General features: G+C 48.2%; 1 protein-coding gene across 4 annotated transcripts in view; it reads left to right on the top strand.

Annotated features, from left to right (window-relative positions):
• Nucleotides 1–25,086, top strand: part of KALRN (kalirin RhoGEF kinase) — a 282,007-nt gene that overhangs the window by 143,639 nt on the left and 113,282 nt on the right. For all 4 annotated transcript variants that reach the window (XM_066575309.1, XM_066575303.1, XM_066575305.1 and 1 more), the window contains exons 11-22: nucleotides 4,308–4,499; nucleotides 8,834–9,003; nucleotides 10,413–10,587; nucleotides 12,711–12,906; nucleotides 15,999–16,165; nucleotides 17,654–17,773; nucleotides 18,230–18,448; nucleotides 18,631–18,783; nucleotides 20,139–20,253; nucleotides 20,809–20,924; nucleotides 24,342–24,464; nucleotides 24,885–25,067. In XM_066575309.1, coding sequence (XP_066431406.1) covers nucleotides 4,308–4,499; nucleotides 8,834–9,003; nucleotides 10,413–10,587; nucleotides 12,711–12,906; nucleotides 15,999–16,165; nucleotides 17,654–17,773; nucleotides 18,230–18,448; nucleotides 18,631–18,783; nucleotides 20,139–20,253; nucleotides 20,809–20,924; nucleotides 24,342–24,464; nucleotides 24,885–25,067 — 1,929 coding nt within the window. The remainder of the gene's footprint in view (nucleotides 1–4,307; nucleotides 4,500–8,833; nucleotides 9,004–10,412; nucleotides 10,588–12,710; nucleotides 12,907–15,998; nucleotides 16,166–17,653; nucleotides 17,774–18,229; nucleotides 18,449–18,630; nucleotides 18,784–20,138; nucleotides 20,254–20,808; nucleotides 20,925–24,341; nucleotides 24,465–24,884; nucleotides 25,068–25,086) is intronic.

Below are 25,086 nucleotides of genomic sequence, written 5' to 3'. Positions count from 1 at the left end.
GTCTCATGAAGTCCCCATCGGCCGGGTCTCCAGGCGTGTCGTCAGCTACCAGTACATGGAGCTCTTCCCATCCGCAGGACACGGGTGTAGCCACGGATTTGGGTCTTATGTACTTGTTTCCACTTTGTATCAGTTATTTGGGACTCCCCGCAGCACCTGACAGCGCTTCATTGGCCATTTCTTTTACTATTGTTCCTTTTTCCTGATTGTCACTGTGGAGGCTTCATCCCATTCAGGCTCAGGGGTTAATAGTCTCATAGTGCTGACCTGTGGGGTCTGAAATAGTAAAACATCCAACCTATACACCGGCCCTTTCATTAGAGACCCCCAACTTGTAGCACATTGGACTTCTTTTGGTCTTTAGAGATTCAGAGATTCATCATGGTGTCCATCCACGATATTAAAGGACCCAGGGTGCGCCAAAAATACCTTCCCCACATCATTAACGCACCTTTACCAGCTTGACAGGAAGGGAGCATCGCTTCATGCTGCTTGCGCCAAATTCTGACCTCCCATCAGTACGATGCAACAGACGTCTGGATCCATCCGACCAGGAGATGTTTTTCCGCTGCTCAGTGATACAATTATTGCGCCCTTTTGCCCGCTGGAGTCTCACCTCTCTGTTTCTCTGACACAATGGCGCTGGAACTGGTTATCCGCTGTTATAGCCTGTCTGCGCTAAGGAATGGTGTGGTGCATTCGGACACGTTAGTTGGAGCACCAGCGTTGTATTCAGCTGCTCCTGACTGTGCAGCGCCCGTTGGTCAGAACGATTCCTGACATCCTCCTCCGACCCCTTTTGGTGATGAGTGGTTTATCCACAGGATCCTCTTTAGCTGGATATTTTTCTTCGATCACGCCGTTCTTGGTATACTCTCCACAGCGTTACAGGAGAAAACCCCAGCCTGTTGATAATGAAATCCCAGCACCAATGACCGGCCTCGTTGGAAGTCACTCAGATCGCTGGATTTTGCATCTAATGTGGATTCACACTGAAGCTGATCCACGGAAAACTTGTCACGTGATTTTATGCTGCAGTCCGCGGGCACGGGGATATTTCCATACAGAGAAGCGTTAATAATGAGATGACTGGGGCTCTAATAAAGGGGCCACTTAATATACACTTATTGTAAAACAAAAAAACCCCTCCGGCCCCCAGAAGAAGTTGTCGTAATAAATCCCAGCGCTCTGAGGGTCAAACAGCAGGATCAGAGTTTTAACCCCTTAATGAAGTGGCCCCTTTTCTTTTCCATTTTCGTTTTTTCCTCCCCCCTTTAAAATAATCGTAACTCCTTTATTTATCCATCGACGTCGCTGTATGAGGGCTTGTTTTTTGCGGGACGAGATGTATTTTTCAATGGTGTTATTTAATGTACCAAATATTTTACTGAAAAACTTTAAAAAAATTCTAAGTGGAGTAAAATGAAAAAAAAACAAAAAAAAAAACGACATTCCGCCATCTTTCAGTGCTTCTTGTTTCTACAGCGCACAAACGGCAACAAAAGCGACATGATCTATCTATGGGTCAGTACGATTACTACGATACCAAACTTGTATAGTTTTTTTTTTTACTATACTATTTTTTTTTTCAAAGACCTTTAATTTTTTTCAATTATTTTCTGCGGTCATCTTGTGCGCGCAATAACTTGTTTATTTTTCCGTTGACGTGGTTAAGCAAAGGCTCATTTTTTGTGTTATGTCCTGAAGTTTCCGTTCATACTAATTTGGAATACATACGACTTTTTGATCGTTTTTTATTGTGTATTTTCTGGAAGACAGGGTGACTGAAAAAGTGCATTTCTGGCATTCTTTCCTTTTTTTTGAACGACGTTCACCGTGCGCGGTAAATAATGTGCTACTTTGATAGATCGGACTTTTTCGGATGCGGCGATACCAAATATGTATTTTTATTTTATTATTTAGATTTTTTAAATATAGATATGGCAAAGGGGGTGATTTAAATTATTATTACTTTTTTTTTTTTTACAACTAAAAAAACCTTATTGATCTTTTTGTTAACTTTACTTTTATGTCCCCCTGGGGGACTACAATATGTGATGCTTTGATCGCTCCTGCAGTATGTCGTAATGCTATAGCATTACGTCATACTGCAAGTTCACAGGCAGTCAATCAAGCCACCCTACGGGGATGGCTTGATAGGCAGTCTCCTAAGGCAGCCCTGGGGCCTTTCAGAAGGTCCCAGACTGCGATGACACCTGTACGGTTCCCCCGATCTCACCGCGGGGGGGCCGTGCGGGACCCCCAAACATCGTTCGGGGAATTTAAAAGGTCAATAGCCGTGATCCGCCGAATGGCCGATCACGGCTATTGCCCGCGGGTATCAGCTGTAATAAACAGCTGACGCCCACGCTGTATGCAGAGAGGTCGCCCCGCGACCTCTCTGCATACATACCTCGATGCTCCAGGACGTAAATGTACGTCCTGGAGCTGGAAGGGGTTAATACAAAAAGAAGTGAACTTACTTTGTTGGGGGGCTCCAAATGAGAAGAGCCACAGTTTAATTTTGCGTTGACACCGCTGTATGTGGGCTCGTTTTTTGTGGGACAAGTTGCGTTTTCTAACGGCATCATTCTTGGGGACGTATAATATATTGTAGAACTGGTTATTCATTTTTTTCAGGATGATTGGGAAGCAAAATTTGCCTTTTGTTTTTTGGATTTCATTTTTACAGCATTCAGTGTGCAAAATAAATGCTAGGATTACATTATTCTGCAGGCAGCACGATCCCCGCCGCACCAAGGGTATAAAGGGGTTTATGTTTTGCTGTTTTTGTTCATAAAAAAACATTTTTTTTAGGCTTTGCTTTTATGTCGCCACAGTCCAAGAGAGAGAGAGAGAGAGAGCGCTCTGGGGGGCAGCGTGATCGCAGGGTCCCGATGGGCTGCTATGACACCCAGAGACTTGGATGTAGTCTCCGAGTCTGCCAGCTACGGTCACCTATGAGGCTCAGCCGCTGGCCGACCTCATAGGCCTTCCAGTGCTCTGCCATGCTGAAGCATTAGGAGATGATGAAATATGCCGATCATCAAGTCCCTTCAGAGGGCAAAAATAAAAAGTTACAGTATTAAAAAAATTGTAAAGGGGGAAAAGTTCATGCGGGGTCGCTGCGTTCGTAATGATCTAGAGATATAGGTCAGTATGTTATTAAACCTGCAGAGCACAGCATGAAAAAAGAAATACAAAAAATATGGCGGAAACACGTAAAATGAGCTATCCTGCTGACAAAAAACAGAAAAAAGTGATCAAAATGTCGCATGGATCATCAAAGGGTACCATTAAAATGTACAACGCAAAAAACCCTCACATAACGCCGTTGACAAATTGGGGATCTTTGAATGCAGCGATAAACAAAATATACAATAAAAAAAGTGTGAAAAAGTTGCAAAAAAACCCCAAAACTTGAAAAATCTATTTGGTATTGACAATATGGTAGCGGCCGGCAGGGTTACTTTAACATATCGCTTACTCTGCACGGGAACAAATAACCAACAGGCCAAAATGGCAGATTTTGTTAATCTTGTGTCTAGAAAAAAAAGGCATAAAAAACAATCCAAATGTTAGATGTTCCTAAAAAAATTATATAAATGGAGACTGGAGTTCATCCCGCAAGAAAGCCCTGGGAGAGCGCCGTCAGTGGACCAATAGAAGAGCTCTGCTCCTCAGAAGCCGCGACTCAAAAGCATATCTTTGTTAAATGTCTTTTATGTACAAAAAATAGGAAAACCTAAAAGGATTTATAAACTTGGCGTGAACGAAATCGTGCGACCGGAGAGTAATGTTATCAGATGAAATAAAACAAATGGCAGAATGTATACAATATACGCTATATGTACCCAAAAATGATGCCATCAGAAAATACAACTTGTATCCGCAAAAAGCAGCCCTCAGACGGCTGAAAAATTAAAATGTTGTGGGTCCTGGAACGATGAAAAATAAAAAAAAAATTGTCATTCATGCACAAAGGGGCTCTGTCACTAAGGGGTTAAAAAAGACAGCGGCCCTTTTGAATCCCAATATATTTCCCACATTAATATACATGCGGTACAATTCTTTGTGGGTCCATATTGTATCTTCTGACACTTCGCAGTGCGGTCAGTAAGGAGGTCGGCACATACTACATGAATGTATGAGCCGTAGAGTAACAGTGCTCCCTCCAACATACAGTGGAACAGCGCCCCCTGGTGGCCAGATTACCATGGACATTCCATCACTGTAGTTTCTCCCCTGCTGGTAATGAAGGCTCGCTGCTTCTGTGTTTCACATTGCCCTCCTGTTGCCTCTGACAGAACACATACACCAATGCCGACAAGTTGTTGGAGGCCGCGGAGCAGCTCGCGCAGACCGGCGAATGTGACCCAGAGGAGATCTACAAGGCCGCCAGACATCTGGAGGTGCGGATCCAGGACTTTGTCCGAAGGGTGGAGCAGAGGAAGCTGCTGCTGGACATGTCCGTCTCATTCCACAGCCACACTAAGGAGGTAAGCTGCTGCGCAGTCTGAGATAGATCTCCTGTAAGAACAATCCTCTCCGCAGCTGTGGGGGGCACCAAAGACTCCTCCACCAGTCATCGCATGTAACGGAGGCCTGCATACACCGACAGCCAGCACTGTATATGGGAGAAATAAGAGCGCTCCGCAGTGCAGCTGCTGATGATACATTCAGTGACACCACCAGCAGAATAGTGAGTGCTGCTCTGGAGTATAATACAGGATGGAACTCCAGATCAGTACAGGATAAGTAATGTATGTACGGTGATTCCACCATCAGAATGGTGAGTGCAGCTCTGGAGTATAATACAGGATGTAACTTTGGATCAGTACAGGATAAGTAATGTATGTACACAGTGACTCCACCAGCAGAATAGTGAGTGCAGCTCTGCAGTATAATACAGATGTAACTCAGGATCAGTACTGGATAAGTAATGTATGTACACAGTGACTCCACCAGCAGAATAGTGAGTGCAGCTCTGGGGTATAATACAGGATGTAACTCAGGATCAGTACAGGATAAGTAATGTATGTACACAGTGACTCCTCCAGTAGAATAGTGAGTGCAGCTCTGGAGTATAATACAGGATGTAACTCAGGAACAGTACAGGATAAGTAATGTATGTACGGTGATTCCACCAGCAGAATAGTGAGTGCAGCTCTGCAGTATAATACAGGATGCTATTTTTTATATTAATTCTGCATCCAAACTATATAAAGTGATAGAAAGTAAATTGCAGCTCCTGAAATCTCATGTCAGTCGGCTGTATGTAGAAGATTGATCTGTCATGGCTTCCTATGCTCTGGTCCTTCTAGCTGTGAGGGCACAATATGTACATGGGCTTTATATGGGGCCGCACTGTCTGTATTTCAGGCTCCTTTTGATCTCGGTATTTTCCATGTACCTTCCAGAGTTCAGCTCCTCCCGGCTGCGATCAGGATCTGTGTCAGATATTAATATCGCCCGTGTTTTTCTCACACGCTGTTCTAGTTATTTATCTAATTTTACTGCCTGGAACCTGTGAGATAATTGTCATTAGACGTAATTAATGCCTTCTAATTAGGACATTGTCCCGTTAGGACTTTAATGAGGTTTTGATGACAGACAAGACGTAGGACATTAAAAGGTCACAGAACCTGAAAACTGGCAAATACTGAGAAATATGAGCCATATCTGCAGGTAAAAGGGGCTCAGGACGTGTATTAGTGGGGTGACTGAGATGTGATGGGAACCTCACAGTGGGAGCAGAGCTCAGGCTGTGACACGCCATCTACCCTTTTGTCATATACTGCTCATATACCAATGTATGGAAGAAATTGTGAGAAACTGTCAGCAGGTAGATTTATTATAAGGAATTTCAGTGACCTTAACTGCAGGTTCAAGGGGTGACCCACGATTGGAAATTGGTTGCAAAATCTCTGATGTCCATATCGCATCTCCTCTCTTAACTACTTTTTCTGGCATCTTCTCCCCCTTCCTTCTACTTGCTATGATGTTCTCTCTCTTTCTCTCTCTCTCTCTTTTCCGTGTCTCCTTTTTCTCGTGTCTTCTCTCTCTCTCTCTTCCTTCTCTCACTGGTATCTTCTCGCTCTTCCTTCTCTCTCCCTGGTGTCTTTTCACCTCATTCTCCTGTCGCTGGTGTCTTCTCTCACTTCCTTCTCCTCTTCCTGGTGTCTTCTCTCTCTTCCTTCTCATCTTGCTGGTGTCTTCTCTCTCTTCCTTCTCTCTCCCTGGTGTCTTTTCTCTCTTCCTTCTCCTCTCCCTGGTGTCTCCTCTCTCTTCCTTCTCCTCTCCCTGGTGTCTCCTCTCTCTTCCTTCTCCTCTCCCTGGTGTCTCCTCTCTCTTCCTGCTCCTCTTCCTGGTGTCTTCTGTCTTATCCTTCTCCTCTTCCTGGTGTCTTCTGTCTTATCCTTCTCCTCTTCCTGGTGTCTTCTGTCTTATCCTTCTCCTCTTCCTGGTGTCTTCTCTCTCTTCCTTCTCCTCTTCCTGGTGTCTTCTCTCTCTTCCTTCTCCTCTCCCTGGTGTCTCCTCTCTCTTCCTTCTCCTCTTCCTGGTGTCTTCTGTCTTATCCTTCTCCTCTTCCTGGTGTCTTCTGTCTTATCCTTCTCCTCTTCCTGGTGTCTTCTGTCTTATCCTTTTCCTCTTCCTGGTGTCTTCTCTCTCTCTTCCCTTCTCCTCTCCCCGGTGTCTTCTCTCTCTCTTCCCTTCTCCTCTCCCCGGTGTCTTCTCTCTCTCTTCCCTTCTCCTCTCCCCGGTGTCTTCTCTCTCTCTTCCCTTCTCCTCTCCCCGGTGTCTTCTCTCTCTCTTCCCTTCTCCTCTCCCCGGTGTCTTCTCTCTCTCTTCCCTTCTCCTCTCCCCGGTGTCTTCTCTCTCTCTTCCCTTCTCCTCTCCCCGGTGTCTTCTCTCTCTCTCTTCCCTTCTCCTCTCCCCGGTGTCTTCTCTCTCTCTTCCCTTCTCCTCTCCCCGGTGTCTTCTCTCTCTCTTCCCTTCTCCTCTCCCTAGTGTCTTCTCTCTCTTCCCTTCTCCTCTCCCTGGTGTCTTCTCTCTCTTCCCTTCTCCTCTCCCTGGTGTCTTCTCTCTCTCTTCCCTTCTCCTCTCCCTGGTGTCTTCTCTCTCTCTTCCCTTCTCCTCTCCCTGGTGTCTTCTCTCTCTCTTCCCTTCTCCTCTCCCTGGTGTCTTCTCTCTCTCTTCCCTTCTCCTCTCCCTGGTGTCTTCTCTCTCTCTTCCCTTCTCCTCTCCCCGGTGTCTTCTCTCTCTCTTCCCTTCTCCTCTCCCCGGTGTCTTCTCTCTCTCTTCCCTTCTCCTCTCCCCGGTGTCTTCTCTCTCTCTTCCCTTCTCCTCTCCCCGGTGTCTTCTCTCTCTCTTCCCTTCTCCTCTCCCTAGTGTCTTCTCTCTCTTCCCTTCTCCTCTCCCTGGTGTCTTCTCTCTCTTCCCTTCTCCTCTCCCTGGTGTCTTCTCTCTCTCTTCCCTTCTCCTCTCCCTGGTGTCTTCTCTCTCTCTTCCCTTCTCCTCTCCCTGGTGTCTTCTCTCTCTCTTCCCTTCTCCTCTCCCCGGTGTCTTCTCTCTCTCTTCCCTTCTCCTCTCCCCGGTGTCTTCTCTCTCTCTTCCCTTCTCCTCTCCCCGGTGTCTTCTCTCTCTCTTCCCTTCTCCTCTCCCTAGTGTCTTCTCTCTCTTCCCTTCTCCTCTCCCTGGTGTCTTCTCTCTCTTCCCTTCTCCTCTCCCTGGTGTCTTCTCTCTCTCTTCCCTTCTCCTCTCCCTGGTGTCTTCTCTCTCTCTTCCCTTCTCCTCTCCCTGGTGTCTTCTCTCTCTCTTCCCTTCTCCTCTCCCCGGTGTCTTCTCTCTCTCTTCCCTTCTCCTCTCCCCGGTGTCTTCTCTCTCTCTTCCCTTCTCCTCTCCCCGGTGTCTTCTCTCTCTCTTCCCTTCTCCTCTCCCCGGTGTCTTCTCTCTCTCTTCCCTTCTCCTCTCCCCGGTGTCTTCTCTCTCTCTTCCCTTCTCCTCTCCCCGGTGTCTTCTCTCTCTCTTCCCTTCTCCTCTCCCCGGTGTCTTCTCTCTCTCTTCCCTTCTCCTCTCCCCGGTGTCTTCTCTCTCTCTTCCCTTCTCCTCTCCCCGGTGTCTTCTCTCTCTCTTCCCTTCTCCTCTCCCCGGTGTCTTCTCCCTCTCTTCCCTTCTCCTCTCCCCGGTGTCTTCTCCCTCTCTTCCCTTCTCCTCTCCCCGGTGTCTTCTCCCTCTCTTCCCTTCTCCTCTCCCCGGTGTCTTCTCCCTCTCTTCCCTTCTCCTCTCCCCGGTGTCTTCTCCCTCTCTTCCCTTCTCCTCTCCCCGGTGTCTTCTCCCTCTCTTCCCTTCTCCTCTCCCCGGTGTCTTCTCCCTCTCTTCCCTTCTCCTCTCCCCGGTGTCTTCTCCCTCTCTTCCCTTCTCCTCTCCGCGGTGTCTTCTCCCTCTCTTCCCTTCTCCTCTCCCCGGTGTCTTCTCCCTCTCTTCCCTTCTCCTCTCCCCGGTGTCTTCTCCCTCTCTTCCCTTCTCCTCTCCCCGGTGTCTTCTCCCTCTCTTCCCTTCTCCTCTCCCCGGTGTCTTCTCCCTCTCTTCCCTTCTCCTCTCGCTGGTGTCTTCTCTCTCTTCCCTTCTCCTCTCGCTGGTGTCTTCTCTCTCTTCCCTTCTCCTATCCCCGGTGTCTTCTCCCTCTCTTCCCTTCTCCTCTCCCCGGTGTCTTCTCCCTCTCTTCCCTTCTCCTCTCCCCGGTGTCTTCTCCCTCTCTTCCCTTCTCCTCTTGCTTGTGGCCTCTGTGTCTTTATAACTTGCCCTGAGGTCTTTATTTGTGACTCCTCAGCTCTGGACTTGGATGGAAGATCTGCAGAAGGAGCTGCTGGAGGATGTATGTGCAGACTCTGTAGATGCCGTCCAGGAGCTCATCAAACAGTTCCAGCAGCAGCAAACGGCCACACTGGATGGGACCCTCAATGTCATCAAGGAGGGAGAAGATCTCATCCAACAACTCAGGTGAGCAACAGTGGTGATGATGGAGGGGGACCATGTACACGATTACCTTATGTACACACTGACCCCCATAACCTTCCATATACTGATCCTTAGACATGTGGGAGTCACAGCAACCACATGTGTGACGTGTAGTACATGGGTTGGATGTCTGTGTTTTGTGTGAGACGTGCAGAGTGGACTTAGTTCTGTATGACGAGCCGTGTGGTGCAGAGCGGAGTATGTTCTGTATGACAAGCCGTGTGGTGCAGAGCGGAGTATGTTCTGTATGACGAGCCATGTGGTGCAGAGCGGAGTATGTTCTGTATGACGAGCCATGTGGTGCAGAGCGGAGTATGTTCTGTATGACGAGCCGTGTGGTGCAGAGCGGAGTATGCTCTGTATGACGAGCCGTGTGGTGCAGAGTGGAGTATGCTCTGTATGACGAGCCGTGTGGTGCAGAGTGGAGTATGTTCTGTACGACGAGCCGTGTGGTGCAGAGTGGAGTATGTTCTGTACGACGAGCCGTGTGGTGCAGAGTGGAGTATGTTCTGTATGACGAGCCGTGTGGTGCAGAGCGGAGTATGTTCTGTACGACGAGCCGTGTGGTGCAGAGTGGAGTATGCTCTGTATGACGAGCCGTGTGGTGCAGAGCGGAGTATGTTCTGTACGACGAGCCGTGTGGTGCAGAGTGGAGTATGCTCTGTATGACGAGCCGTGTGGTGCAGAGCGGAGTATGTTCTGTACGACGAGCCGTGTGGTGCAGAGTGGAGTATGTTCTGTATGACGAGCCCTGTGGTGCAGAGTGGAGTATGCTCTGTATGACGAGCCGTGTGGTGCAGAGTGGAGTATGCTCTGTATGACGAGCCCTGTGGTGCAGAGTGGAGTATGCTCTGTATGACGAGCCCTGTGGTGCAGAGTGGAGTATGCTCTGTATGACGAGCCCTGTGGTGCAGAGTGGAGTATGCTCTGTATGACGAGCCCTGTGGTGCAGAGTGGAGTATGCTCTGTATGACAAGCCCTGTGGTGCAGAGTGGAGTATGCTCTGTATGACGAGCCGTGTGGTGCAGAGTGGAGTATGTTCTGTACGGCGAGCCGTGTGGTGCAGAGTGGAGTATGCTCTGTATGACGAGCCGTTTGGTGCAGAGTGGAGTATGCTCTGTATGACGAGCCGTGTGGTGCAGAGTGGAGTATGCTCTGTATGACGAGCCGTTTGGTGCAGAGTGGAGTATGCTCTGTATGACGAGCCGTGTGGTGCAGAGTGGAGTATGCTCTGTACGACGAGCCGTGTGGTGCAGAGATGAGTGTTCTGTACAGTGAGTCATGTAATGCTGATCTGAGTTGTGTTCTGTATAATTCCAACTTGCTGCAGAGCTGAGTTTGTCTGTGTTGAGCCATGTGGTGCAGAGCTGAGTTTGTTCCGTGCTCCACAGGGACTCGGCGGTGTCCAGCAATAAGACTCCGCACAACAGCTCCATCAGTCACATCGAGTCTGTTCTGCAGCAGCTGGACGAGGCTCAGGTCCAAATGGAAGAACTGTTCCACGAGAGAAAGATCAAGCTGGACATCTTCCTGCAGCTGCGCATCTTCGAGCAGTACACCATAGAGGTGAGTCGTGCGCCGCCACCATTTCATCTATATGACCTTTCCATCTACTTGAAGGAAGCGTCTAGAGGCGTCGACGTATTTTACAATAATTTGTGAAAAAGAAAAATGGAGGAATCGGCCACAGAATCTGTAGGTGGCAGTGATGACGTCCGTGCCGCCCCTCCTCGCCCGACGCTGCCACCAATTGTATAACGGGCCCCAGTAAAAAGTGGCGTCTGTTGCCGGACGTGTTTAATAGCGCTAATTACGCCGGCACGCCTCGTGTCTGTTCCTTGGTAATTTTGTGTAATCACATTTATTTGGATAATTAGTTTTTGCTCCTTCATCAGAAGATGACAGTATTGTGCGAGGAGGAAGCGACGGCCAGGATCTGTGCGGGGGGGGGGCGTACCGGGAAGACGGCAGTGCTAGTAATTGGGGTTCGTGAGCTGCTGTCAGTGATTTGGGGAGGGCCACTGTGGGACTGCGGACTGCGTTTTACTGGCATGGGGTCTTCTCTGTGGGCGGCTCTGGTGACTAACACATTGTGGGAGGGGGCTGCAGGGACGGTGCACTCAATAACATATAGTGGATATAGGAACGGATTATTGCAGGAGGAGGAGTGATACGTGAATGGAGACGGAGCGGCCGGGATCGTTCTACCCCCCCCCCCCCCCCCCCGCCTCCATTCACAGCGAACAGGAGGCTCTCAAACTTTGAGTTGTTCCTGTTCCCAATAGACTTTTGATTCTTAGTTTTGCTAAAGACCCCGTGACTCCAGCAGGTGAGCGATTTATCAACGATGGGCCTTTTACACGGGACGACAGTCGGGTAAACGACGGCACGAGCGCTGGCATCACGAGCGTTCACACGGAATGACAAGCCCGCGATCCAGCGATGCATTTCAGGGATACGGTCTTGTGATTGAGCGGTGAGCGTTGGTGCAGTTTTTTTGCATTTATACCTCACGATTTATCGCTCAAACTAGTTTGTTTGAACGATGTTTGAGTGATTATCATCCCATCTAAGTTGCCCATTAGTGGCCGGTCGGGGGCCGCATGTACACAGGAGGATTATCACCTAATCACTGTTTGCAGCGAGAAATCGAGCGATAATCGCCATGTGTGATACCTTCAATACTCTGTGGCGTTGCATAGGACTGCAGGTGTCATCTACCACATTATCTGTTCTCAGAGAATTATCACTGTGTTATCTGTGGGGTTACATAGGACTGCAGGTGATATCTACTACATCATCTGTCCTCAGGGAGTTATCGCTGTGTTAGCTGAGTGTTGCATAGGACTGCAGGTGACATCCACCACATTATCTGTTCTCAGAGAGTTATCACTGTTATCTGTATGGTTACATAGGACTGCAGGTGACATCTACTACATTATCTGTCCTCAGAGAGTTAACGCTGTGTTATCTGTGAGGTTACATCTACTACATTATCTGTCCTCAGAGAGTTATCACTGTGTTATCTGTGGTGTTACATAGGACTGCAGGTGACATCTACTACATTATCTGTCCTCAGGGAGTTATCGCTGTGTTAGCTGTGTGTTGCATAGGACTGCAGATGTCATCTACCACATTATCTGTTCTCAGAGAGTTATCACTGTTATCTGTATGGTTACATAGGACTGCAGGTGACATCTACTACATTATCTGTCCTCAGAGAGATATCACTGTGTTATCTGTGGGGTTACAGAGGACTGCAGGTGACATCTACTACATTATCTGTCCTCAGAGAGTTATCGCTGTGTTATCTGTGGTGTTACATAGGACTGCAGGTGACATCTACTACATTATCTGTCCTCAGGGAGTTATCGCTGTGTTAGCTGTGTGTTGCATAGGACTGCAGATGTCATCTACCACATTATCTGTTCTCAGAGAGTTATCACTGTTATCTGTATGGTTACATAGGACTGCAGGTGACATCTACTACATTATCTGTCCTCAGAGAGTTATCGCTGTGTTATCTGTGGTGTTACATAGGACTGCAGGTGACATCTACTACATTATCTGTCCTCACAGAGTTGTTATGATGCACGTGGGAAACGTGCTGGTCATATTGAGCTCTGCTACATCTGCAGAGGAGATCTGCCTGTTCATGCTGTGCTGTTCCCGTATGTACCGTTCTGTAGGTGACGGCTGAACTAGACGCCTGGAATGAAGATCTTCTCCGTCAGATGAATGACTTCAACACAGAAGACCTGACCCTCGCAGAGCAGCGGCTGCAGCGGCACAAGGAGCGAAAGCTTGCCATGAACAACATGACATTCGAAGTCATCCAGCAGGGGCAGGACCTCCACCAGTACATCATGGAGGTGCAAGCGTCAGGTAAGTGGCCGCATGTGACTGTGGGTGTCCTAGGTAGATGCAGGTGGATGATGATATTGCAAAAGCTGGAAGACTGCTTGGGAGTGGAATGGTAATAAAATGGTTCAGTGGTTGTAATATGAGTGTGGTAGGTGGATGATGGAGACAGATTGGTGGATTGGATGTGGTAATTGTGGTGTGGATGTGGGGTACACCTGCTGTGGGCATGAGGTGCTTTTTTATAAATATATTATAAAATGTGTGTGTGTGTGCATGTGGTGTAGTTGTGGTTGTAGATGTGGTGTAGTTGCGGTGTGCATGTGGTGTAGTTGTGCTGTAGTTCCGGTGTGCATGTGGTGTAGTTGTGGTTGTAGATGTGGTGTGCATGTGGTGTAGTCGTGATTGTAGATGTGGTGTAGTTGCGGTGTGCATGTGGTGTAGTTGTGGTTGTAGTTGTGGTTGTAGATGTGGTGTGGTTGTGGTTGTAGATGTGGTGTGGTTGTGGTTGTAGATGTGGTGTAGTTGTGGTTGTAGATGTGGTGTGCATGTGTTGTAGTTGTGGTTTTAGATGTGGTGTTGTTGTGCTGTAGTTGCAGTGTGCATGTGGTGTAGTTGCGGTTGTAGATGTGGTGTAGTTGTGGTTGTAGATGTGGTGTGCATGTGGTGTAGTTGTGGTGTGCATGTGGTGTAGTTGTGGGTGTAGTTGTGCTGTAGTTGCAGTGTGCATGTGGTGTAGTTGTGCTGTAGTTGCAGTGTGCATGTGGTGTAGTTGTTCTGTAGTTGCAGTGTGCATGTGGTGTAGTTGTGCTGTAGTTGCAGTGTGCATGTGGTGTAGTTGTGCTGTAGTTGCAGTGTGCATGTGGTGTAGTTGTGCTGTAGTTGCAGTGTGCATGTGGTGTAGTTGTGCTGTAGTTGCAGTGTGCATGTGGTGTAGTTGTGCTGTAGTTGCAGTGTGCATGTGGTGTAGTTGTGCTGTAGTTGCAGTGTGCATGTGGTGTAGTTGTGCTGTAGTTGCAGTGTGCATGTGGTGTAGTTGTGCTGTAGTTGCAGTGTGCATGTGGTGTAGTTGTGCTGTAGTTGCAGTGTGCATGTGGTGTAGTTGCGGTGTGCATGTGGTGTGCATGTGGTGTAGTTGCGGTGTGCATGTGGTGTGCATGTGGTGTAGTTGCGGTGTGCATGTGGTGTGCATGTGGTGTAGTTGCGGTGTGCATGTGGTGTGCATGTGGTGTAGTTGCGGTGTGCATGCGGTGTAGTTGTGGTTGTAGATGTGGTGTGCATGCGGTGTAGTTGTGCTGTAGTGGTGGTGTGCGTGTGGTGTAGTTGTGCTGTAGTGGCGGTGTGCGTGTGGTGTAGTTGTGCTGTAGTGGCGGTGTGCGTGTGATGTAGATGTGCTGTAGTTGCAGTGTGCATGCGGTGTAGTTGTGGTGTAGATGTGGTGTGCATGCGGTGTAGTTGTGCTGTAGTGGCGGTGTGCGTGTGGTGTAGATGTGCTGTAGTTGCGGTGTGCATGCGGTGTAGTTGTGCTGTAGTGGCGGTGTGCGTGTGGTGTAGTTGTGCTGTAGTGGCGGTGTGCGTGTGGTGTAGATGTGCTGTAGTGGCGGTGTGCGTGTGGTGTAGATGTGCTGTAGTGGCGGTGTGCGTGTGGTGTAGATGTGCTGTAGTTGCGGTGTGCATGCGGTGTAGTTGTGGTGTAGATGTGGTGTAGTTGTGCTGTAGTGGCGGTGTGCGTGTGGTGTAGTTGTGCTGTAGTGGCGGTGTGCGTGTGGTGTAGATGTGCTGTAGTTGTGGTGTGCATGCGGTGTAGTTGTGGTGTAGATGTGGTGTAGTTGTGCTGTAGTGGCGGTGTGCGTGTGGTGTAGATGTGCTGTAGTTGTGGTGTAGATGTGGTGTAGTTGTGCTGTAGTGGCAGTGTGCGTGTGGTGTAGATGTGCTGTAGTGGCAGTGTGCGTGTGGTGTAGATGTGCTGTAGTGGCGGTGTGCGTGTGGTGTAGATGTGCTGTAGTTGCGGTGTGCGTACGGTGTAGTTGTGCTGTAGTTGTGGTGTAGTTGTGTTGTAGTGGCGGTGTGCGTGTGGTGTAGTTGTGCTGTAGTGGCGGTGTGCATGTGGTGTAGTTGTGCTGTAGATGTGGTGTAGTTGTGCTGTAGTGGCGGTGTGCGTGTGGTGTAGATGTGCTGTAGTTGCGGTGTGCATGCGGTGTAGTTGTGCTGTAGTTGTGGTGTAGATGTGGTGTAGTTGTGCTGTAGTGGCGGTGTGCGTGTGGTGTAGTTGTGCTGTAGTGGCGGTGTGCGTGTGGTGTAGATGTGCTGTAGTTGTGGTGTGCATGCGGTGTAGTTGTGGTGTAGATGTGGTGTAGTTGTGCTGTAGTGGCGGTGTGCGTGTGGTGTAGATGTGCTGTAGTTGTGGTGTAGATGTGGTGTAGTTGTGCTGTAGTGGCAGTGTGCATGTGGTGTAGTTGTGCTGTAGTGGCAGTGTGCGTGTGGTGTAGATGTGCTGTAGTGGCAGTGTGCGTGTGGTGTAGATGTGCTGTAGTGGCGGTGTGCGTGTGGTGTAGATGTGCTGTAGTTGCGGTGTGCGTACGGTGTAGTTGTGCTGTAGTTGTGGTGTAGATGTGGTGTAGTTGTGTTGTAGTGGCGGTGTGCGTGTGGTGTAGTTGTGCTGTAGTGGCGGTGTGCATGTGGTGTAGTTGTGCTGTAGATGTGGTGTAGTTGTGCTGTAGTGGCGGTGTGCGTGCGGTGTAGTTGTGCTGTAGTTGTGGTGTAGATGTGGTGTAGTTGTGCTGTAGTGGCGGTGTGCATGCGGTGTAGTTGTGCTGTAGTTGTGGTGTAGATGTGGTGTAGTTGTGCTGTAGTGGCGGTGTGCGTGTGGTGTAGATGTGCTGTAGTTGCGGTGTGCATGCGGTGTAGTTGTGCTGTAGTTGTGGTGTAGATGTGGTGTAGTTGTGCTGTAGTGGCGGTGTGCGTGTGGTGTAGATGTGCTGTAGTTGCGGTGTGCATGCGGTGTAGTTGTGGCTGTAGATGTGTATTTGCTCTGTAGCTGTGGTGTGGATGAGATGGGTATATTACAGACTCAGTGGATTGATTCTCGGCGCCTCTGGCTGTTCCCCCTCCTCCAGGCATTGAGCTGATCTGTGAGAAGGACATAGATTTGGCCACGCAGGTACAGGAGTTACTGGAATTCCTCCATGAGAAGCAGCATGAACTGGACCTTAACGCTGATCAGACCCATAAGCGGCTGGAGCAGTGTCTACAACTGCGCCACCTACAGGCTGAAGTCAAGCAGGTCAGTACCCAACTGTAATGTGAATGTACTTTCCTGTAATGCTGCATCAGCACATAAATGGTAAGAAGGTGCGTGAATGTGAGCGCTGCTGGGTCACAGCTGTATAATAGTATAAAGATGATGTGTCTGATGGGGAACTCTGAGGATATTAGGAGGATGGAGGGTCTTATTAAACCCTTGTGGCTGATATTATGAAGACAGTCTTATTATACTCCTTTGGTCAATATTAGGAGGACTGAGGGTCTTACTACACTTCTGTGATTGATGTTGGGATGACAGGGGTTCTAATTTCACTCATGTAATTGATGATAGGACTGAGGACCTTATTACACTCTGGAATTGGGAGGACTGAGGGTCTCCTCAGACCCTTGTTGCTGATATTGGGAGGACTGAGGGTCTTATTGCACTTATGCAGTTGATATTATGATTATGGAGGGTCTTATTGCACTCCTGTAGCTTCGACATTGAGATTTACCTGCATAGCTCCAATGTCAGACAAGGTCCAACACTATGCATGACAGCTCTCCGACATCTGATAGCTGTTCTGCATAGTGTTAGAAACATATGCGATGCCCATTGGATGCAGTTATAGGATGCCTCTGTATTGCACTGTCTTACAGAGATTATCTGTATCTCTATCATTAGGTCAGAAGATCTTATTACACTCCTGTAGCTGATAATAGGAGAACGGAGGATCCTATTACAGTCTTTTGGTCAATAATAGGAGTGTTTAGGGTCTTATTACACCCCTGTGACCGATATTAGGAGATCGGAGGGTCTTATCACACCCCTGTGGCAAATATTTAAGAAGTTGAAGGGTCTTATTACACCCCTGAGACTGATAGGTCTTATCTATTGTACATGGGTTTTGGAGGTGCCCCCTCCTTCCCAATCCCACTTTCATCTTATTTGTGGATCTAGATTGATTCTTGACTCCGGGCCGGATGCGTCTGATAACCAAGGACTGAAATTGGATTTTTGGATTACGGGAAGATGAGCTTTCCTCCCTGAGGAGCGGCTGCTTGTGATAAGGAGTGCGGGCTGTGGGGGTCCCTGCTGCCGACTCCTCTCCAGAATCCCCCCGTGCTGCTCAGATGCCCCCAGAGCCACGTCTTTGCATCGTCTCGGGGCCACCAGGCGATCGTGTTGTCAGTGAATATGAGGTCGCGGCTCCAGATGTGACATATAGATGAGGCCGGGATGTGCGGTGCAGAGGATTGTGGGTGACAGGCCGCTGCTCTGGAGTGACAACTGTCTCCTCATACGGACAGTGTTGGCATGCAGGGGTCCGGGAAAGCTGTGTGATAACCCTGATCTGACCATAATAGCGGCTCTCCAGCCTCTCATGCATCACATGACCCTGTTATATACCCCAGCGAGTCTTCTGATCATGTTACGTCCTTGAGAGTCTCTAGCAAACATGAGTTTTCACTTTGCGGGAAGTCTGTTGTCAGGATGATGATGGCTGACATGTCGCCTCTCTTCCAGGTGTTGGGATGGATTCGTAATGGGGAGTCCATGTTGAACGCCAGCCTGGTGAATGCCAGCTCCTTGTCCGAGGCCGAACAGCTGCAGAGGGAACACGAGCAGTTCCAGATGGCGATCGAGGTGAGTGGACGGGCAGCGTGCTGCGCAGGGAGGGCGGCGCTGCAGAATATTATCCATCTCCGCCATTATGTGCGTTCTTAAAGGGACAGTAACCCCACACAGCAAAGAGCTTTATAAGAAGAGCGGCTGATATCGGTCATATAGAAGTCTTGGCAGGTTCTCAGCACTGGATAAAATGTGACCACAACCTGAAATGACTGATACCAGAGAGTAATAGACTGTTTCTCTGTTACACAGTTGGCCTCTAGGACAAGCTCCAGTAGTAGATGATAAGCAGTTGCAGTGTTCATGTAAAACCTGTTATTGGGCACTATTAACATAACCAGCGGCTACTGTAGAATAACTTTGCGTTACCGGAGACTAGCGGCGCCCCTGCAGTATTGAAACGGACGCATCATGGGCCGCCTTATCGTCCCGCTTTTCTTATCGCTCTGGTCTCCTTCTCTCTCCGCACAGTCCCTCTTTCATGCCAGCTCCTTACAGAAGACACATCAGAGCGCTCTCCAGGTGCAGCAGAAAGCCGAGGCGCTGCTCCAGGCCGGCCATTACGATGCGGACGCCATCCGGGAGTGCGCAGAGAAGGTGGCCATGCACTGGCAGCAGCTGATGCTAAAGATGGAGGACAGGCTGAAGCTGGTCAACGCCTCAGTGGCCTTCTACAAAACCTCCGAACAGGTCAGTCAAAGGTTCCAGGACTGGAGACAGAGGGGTTGGGGTGTGTATGTGTGTGTGTATATATATATATTAGTCAGTCCTCGCCTGTGGGTTATTATATCTGACGGTATTGGGGGCCATGACATATAAGCCGCACCTGATTTCTCAAGGTGCCATCACAGACCGTCTTCTCTCTGCTGTAGGTTTGCAGCGTCCTCGAAAGTCTGGAGCAAGAATACCGGAGGGATGAGGATTGGTGCCGAGGACATGATAAACTGGGACCAACAACGGCGGATGTGGATCATGTGATGCCGCTGATCAGCAAACACTTGGAGCAGAAAGAAGCCTTCCTCAAGGTGAGCGGGACGAGATTGTGCTGGGTGGATATAGTGTATGTGATCCCATATATGTAAGCAAGACTTAGAAAACTACGTACAGTTGTATGGCATTAACCCCTTCTCACCCTGGGGTGTAATTGCTCGTCTTTGCTGGGAAGCAGTTCCCGTGAATGGGCATATATTTACAACTTCAATGGTAGAGCAGCAGCTGGGGGTAAATGTATGTCCTGTGCATGGTGCGAGCTCAGAAGCTGAGACGGCCGGGCTCCTGCTGCAACAGCGGAGATTGGCGAGAACACCGATCCCCACTATGAATCCCTTACATGCCGTGATCCATGTTGATTGCTGCATGTAACGGGCTCGCAGACAAAGGGCGTTCCCTTCGCGACGTTATCAGCCCTCCACCATGTAACCGCGGAGAGCCGATGGGTTGCCATAGTAAGTGGATGCCAGGCAATGACATCCAGGTTTGCCCTGACCGCTGATCGCTATCAGAAGTGACAATGCAGTACAGTTTTGCAATATATTATGAGCACAAATATTGCATAGCATCAAAAAAACCCAAAAAAAACACACTTTTTTGCGCACGTTTTGTATCATTGCATCCGTAGTGATCCATACAATAAAACGGAACACACTGCAGAACAAGAACAAAAACACAGAGACAAATCTTTTTTTGTTTATTTCGCCTCCTAAAGTAACACCATAAAAGTTATTAAAAAAGCCGTATTTACCCCAAAATGATGCCAATAAAAACTACAGCTTGTCCCCTTATAGCGCTCCGTCAACGGAAAAGTAAAAAAATTTGAATGCAGCGATGTGAAAAAATATATATATTTTAAATTTGTATTGTGCAAAAGTGGAAAAACTGTAATTGTGTGATCTTCGTAATTGTACCGACCCGCAGAAAAGTGTTTCATGTCATTTATGCTGCATGATTAACGTGATCTAAGAAAAAAATGGCAAAATTGAGTTTTTACACTCCCTGCCCTTAAAGATATACATTACATTATACGTGCTCAAAAAACGAAAACAATAGCAACTACAGCTCGCCGCGCAAAAAACAAGCCCTCATACAGCCGATGGGAAAATAAAAGGGTTCTGAGCTTTGAAAGGTGCAGATTAAAAGATCCCCCCAAAATCGTCACACCCTTTGGCCCAAAATGGGCAGCGTCACTACGAGATGCTGAAGTAGGGTGCTCTGCAGGTATCGGTCAGTGGAGTCCGATACGGTGCTTGTATCCCATATATCTGTATTTACACCCAATGCGGCGCCCCCCAGGTAACGCACAGTGTCAGGCGCAGCCCCGAGCCTTCAATCATGCCGCTCCTGCGCTTTCTCTCTTCTTATCGCCCATGTCTCTCGTCTTCAGGCCTGCACTTTGGCGCGGAGGAACGCTGAGGTTTTCTTAAAATACATTCACCGTAACAATGTCAGCATGCCGGGAGTGGCCCCACACACACGAGGGCCCGAACAACAGGTCAAAGGTGAGTCCTGTAATGTGCTATAAGGGTCTTCTCCGCAATGTTGCCCCCTGCTGGATGTGGTCTGCGCTGGGTCAGTAGTGTAGAGCCTGCAGCTCGCTGTAGAGACCAGTGACCTCCTCACTGGGCGCTGCTGATGGTCTACCTATAGAATATACCAGAGCATGAAGCGCTCGGCCTACCGTTGGCTCTAGGACATTCTGGAGTTTGTCCCTGAACTGTTAATGAGGGGAGCGCAGCGCGGGTCGGAGTGCCGCTCTTTATTGGATTAGTTGCTGTTAAGCTGCAGAACGGAGGAGATTACTGGTAATGCCCAGAAACCCGCTGCAGATCCTATTTAGGTGTCATAGAGACCGCTGGCAGGATGGGCGCCCGGCCATGGCTCACTCATATGTCAGACTGCCGGTCAGATACATGGGTGGGTGCAGATTTTACCATTCACATCCCCCCAGTAGCTGCCCAGTCTGTGCTGGTTATGTCGGGGTACCAGGAGGTGGGTATTTTAGGTGCGCAGGTTGGTAGTGCTTTGTCAGGTGACAGACTGTGGTCATTTTGCAGCCATCCTCAGTGAGCTGCTGCAGAGGGAGAACCGGGTGCTGCACTTCTGGACCCTGAAGAAGAGGCGTCTGGACCAGTGCCAGCAGTACGTGGTTTTTGAAAGGAGCGCCAAGCAGGTAGGTTGATAGAAATGGTCACCCATCGGGCATCAGCTGTCAGTTCCATCATTCCCGGTGGTAAGTAAATGCTCCCACTGTCCATGGGGAGCGCTCACTGTGAGGGACGCTCCATCGCTCCTTCCCAACTCCTGCAGGTTGTGCTGTGAAGCTCTGGGCAGTTTGCTGCTATTTTTATCTTGTTATGCCATCTGCTGGTTACAGACGGTATTACATATTTCTATAAATAAGCCCGTACTTCATTATTAGAAAGCAAAAATGCTGCAACTGGGTTCTCTACAAAATTCTATGCTAATGCACTGTATAATATATATCTATAGGGGTATATTTAGAGTTAACCCTATAGGGATCAGATCTGTTATACAGGGCTCCAAACCCAGTGGTAGCTGTTGTATAGCTGTATACAGTGAGCTCCCTTAGTGGTACCTGTACATATCTGTATACAGTGAGCTCGCCTAGTGTTGGTTGTATATATCTGTATACAGTTAGCTCCCCCTTGTGGTGGGTGTATATATCCGTATACAGTGAGCTCCCCTAGTGGTACCTGTATATATCTGTATACGGTGAGCTCCCCTAGTGGTACCTGTATATATCTGTATACAGTGAGTTCCCTTAGTGGTACCTGTATATATCTGTATACAGTGACTTCTCTTAGTGGTACTGTATATATCTGTATACAGTGACTTCCCCTAGTGGTACCTGTATATATCTGTATACAGTGAGTTCCCTTAGTGGTACCTGTATATATCTGTATACAGTGAGTTCCCTTAGTGGTACCTGTATATATCTGTATACAGTGAGTTCCCTTAGTGGTACCTGTATATATCTGTATACAGTGAGCTCCTCCTAGTGGTACCTGGATATATCTGTATACAGTGAGTTCCCTTAGTGGTACCTGTATATATCTGTATACAGTGAGTTCCCCTAGTGGTACCTGTATATATCTGTATACAGTGAGTTCCCTTAGTGGTACCTGTATATATCTGTATACAGTGAGCTCGCCTAGTGTTGGTTGCATATATCTGTATACAGTGAGCTCCTCCTAGTGGTACCTGGATATATCTGTATACAGTGAGTTCCCCTAGTGGTACCTGTATATATCTGTATACAGTGAGCTCCCCTAGTGGTACCTGTATATATCTGTATACAGTGAGTTCCCTTAGTGGTACCTGTATATATCTGTATACAGTGAGTTCCCTTAGTGGTACCTGTATATATCTGTATACAGTGAGTTCCCTTAGTGGTACCTGTATATATCTGTATACAGTGAGTTCCCTTAGTGGTACCTGTATATATCTGTATACAGTGAGTTCCCTTAGTGGTACCTGTATATATCTGTATACAGTGAGTTCCCCTAGTGGTACCTGTATATATCTGTATACAGTGAGTTCCCTTAGTGGTACCTGTATATATCTGTATACAGTGAGCTCGCCTAGTGTTGGTTGCATATATCTGTATACAGTGAGCTCCTCCTAGTGGTACCTGGATATATCTGTATACAGTGAGTTCCCCTAGTGGTACCTGTATATATCTGTATACGGTGAGCTCCCCTAGTGGTACCTGTATATATCTGTATACAGTGAGTTCCCTTAGTGGTACCTGTATATATCTGTATACAGTGAGTTCCCTTAGTGGTACCTGTATATATCTGTATACAGTGAGTTCCCTTAGTGGTACCTGTATATATCTGTATACAGTGAGTTCCCTTAGTGGTACCTGTATATATCTGTATACAGTGAGTTCCCTTAGTGGTACCTGTATATATCTGTATACAGTGAGTTCCCCTAGTGGTACCTGTATATATCTGTATACAGTGAGTTCCCTTAGTGGTACCTGTATATATCTGTATACAGTGAGCTCGCCTAGTGTTGGTTGCATATATCTGTATACAGTGAGCTCCTCCTAGTGGTACCTGGATATATCTGTACACACTCTGCTTCCTTTAGTGATGGCTGTACATAGCTATATACAGGGAGTTCATCCTGTTGGTGGCTCTATATGTCTGTATACAGTGAGCTCCCTTTAGGCCAGGCTCACACAAGCGTATTTGAATTGCGTGTTACGTGCGTGTTGTACGTGTGTGTAATTCGCGGTACATTGTGGCAATTCAAATACATTGATTTTCGCAGTTACAGTCACACTAGCATTTTTTCATATAACGAAAAACAAGGTTTTCTCCGGCGTCGCAGTAGAGCAATGTGTGATTGTTCTCAGCAGGAGAAACAAGTAATCTTGTAGATATGAGACCTTTTAATGGCTAACTAAATTCCTGATGTTACAGCGAGCTTTCAGACCTTTCAGGATCCTTTCTCAGGCATTCAGGTCTCCATTTATGATACCCTCAAGAATGGAATGAACCTCGGAGCGGGGTTCAAGAACACGAAAGGTATGAATGAGGTCAAGAGGGGTGTCATTGGGGAGAGCACTCAGGGTGTGGAGACACTTGCGGGGGTGAGTGGGTCGGGGGGTGGCATCGTCTCAGAAGGGGTGCTTTTCCCAATAATTGTTTTACAGACTTGGTAAAAAGTCATACATTGATTTGAAGGAATATTGCCATCCAATAGGGGGCGCTGTAGAGGGTTTGTTTCATCTTCCATATTTGCAGGTCTGAAGGAGAGATAGCACACAGGTCTGTGACCCCCAACACCAACTTAGATCAAAAAACTATCACATTCCTTACCAGGGGACTAATTGAGTATTTACTTCTCTGCTCATCTGGTCTGCCATTGGTTTAAGTGCAAATCAGTCTGCTGTGTCTGTGGCTTTTCATATGTGTGCATGTGTATATATACTCATATACCGCATCCAGACCTGTCTCATTATTGCCTGAGGAAGAGCCCTGTGAGGTCTGAAAGCTCGCTGTAACATCTTGTATTGTTGTTAGCCATTAAAAGCTCTTATATCTACAAGATTACTTGGTTTCTCTCACTGAGAACAATCACATTTTAGTGCGTATCATGCAAGTAAAACAAAAAAACCCGCAGTATGTCCTATTTTACTGCATATTACGTGCGAGATGCCGGCGTGAGATGCGCCGGCAAAAATCGCTGCCATACGCCACGATGCGCGAGTCCACACCACAGTAAAACCCTGTGCTATATACGCAGCGTTATACCATACACTCGTATCAGCCCCGCCTTAGTTTTGGCTCTGTAATCTGTATACAATGAGCTCCCCCTAGTGGTGGCTGTATAATTTGTATACTCTGAGCTCTCCATAGTGGAGCCTGTATACAGGGAGCTCCCCCTAGTGGTAGCTTCAGTAATCCTATGTCTGTGCAGGATGATGTGGGTTTTGTTTATTACTGGTATGACCGGGTTTCTCACGTGTTACATTGTGTCGCAGCGATTATATATATATAATTGTGTATTGTTGTGTCTTCGGCGCTGAGGACGTCTCTGTTCTTTTCTCTCTCAGGCTTTAGACTGGATCCAGGAGAATGGAGAACATTTCCTCTCTTCACACACGAGCAGTGGGGAGAGTCTGGAGGAAACTCAGGGTCTGCTGAAGGAATACGAGGACTTCCGCCTTCCTGCCAAGGTGAGGACCCCAAGGATGAAGGCGTTGCAGGAGGTGGAGAGTCTTTGCACAGAATAGAGTCCGTTATGGAAGTCTTGAGGCTCACTTCTTCAGGCCTCACTCTCAGGGGGCCATTGACCCTACAGTCTACTTTCCTGTTGCTGCTGCGCCCTCTAGTGGTCAGTATTGCAGTCCAGCGGCTGTCACGGCAGCGGTCGTATTTTATCATATGAGTGAGGAGACAGTGAATGTCACAGTGACCTCTCCTGATGGTTGAGCATCTCCGGCTGGGAGTCCCGGCGTCTACAGCTCCAGAACCGATCAGTGTCTCATAGTGTAATGATTAATGTCTTTGTTATGATGATGCTGCTTTATATAGACACAGAGATCAGCGGGGTGAGGCGCCGCCATCATTATTTGTGTCCTCTTCTCTCCTGGCAGCAAACTAAGGAGAAGGTGCGGCTCCTCATCCAGCTGGCGGACAGCTTCGTGGAGAAAGGACATGTCCACGCCACCGAGCTGAAAAAATGGGTGACCACCGTGAACAAGCATTACCGCGACTTCTCCCTACGGATGGGAAAATACCAGTGTTCATTGCAAAGGGCGCTGGGCATCAGCACTGAGGTACCCCACATATGGTGCC

This window comes from Eleutherodactylus coqui, chromosome 8, assembly GCF_035609145.1.
Source record: "Eleutherodactylus coqui strain aEleCoq1 chromosome 8, aEleCoq1.hap1, whole genome shotgun sequence".
Lineage (NCBI taxonomy): Eukaryota > Metazoa > Chordata > Amphibia > Anura > Eleutherodactylidae > Eleutherodactylus > Eleutherodactylus coqui.
This window is presented reverse-complemented; position numbering and strand designations above follow the sequence as displayed.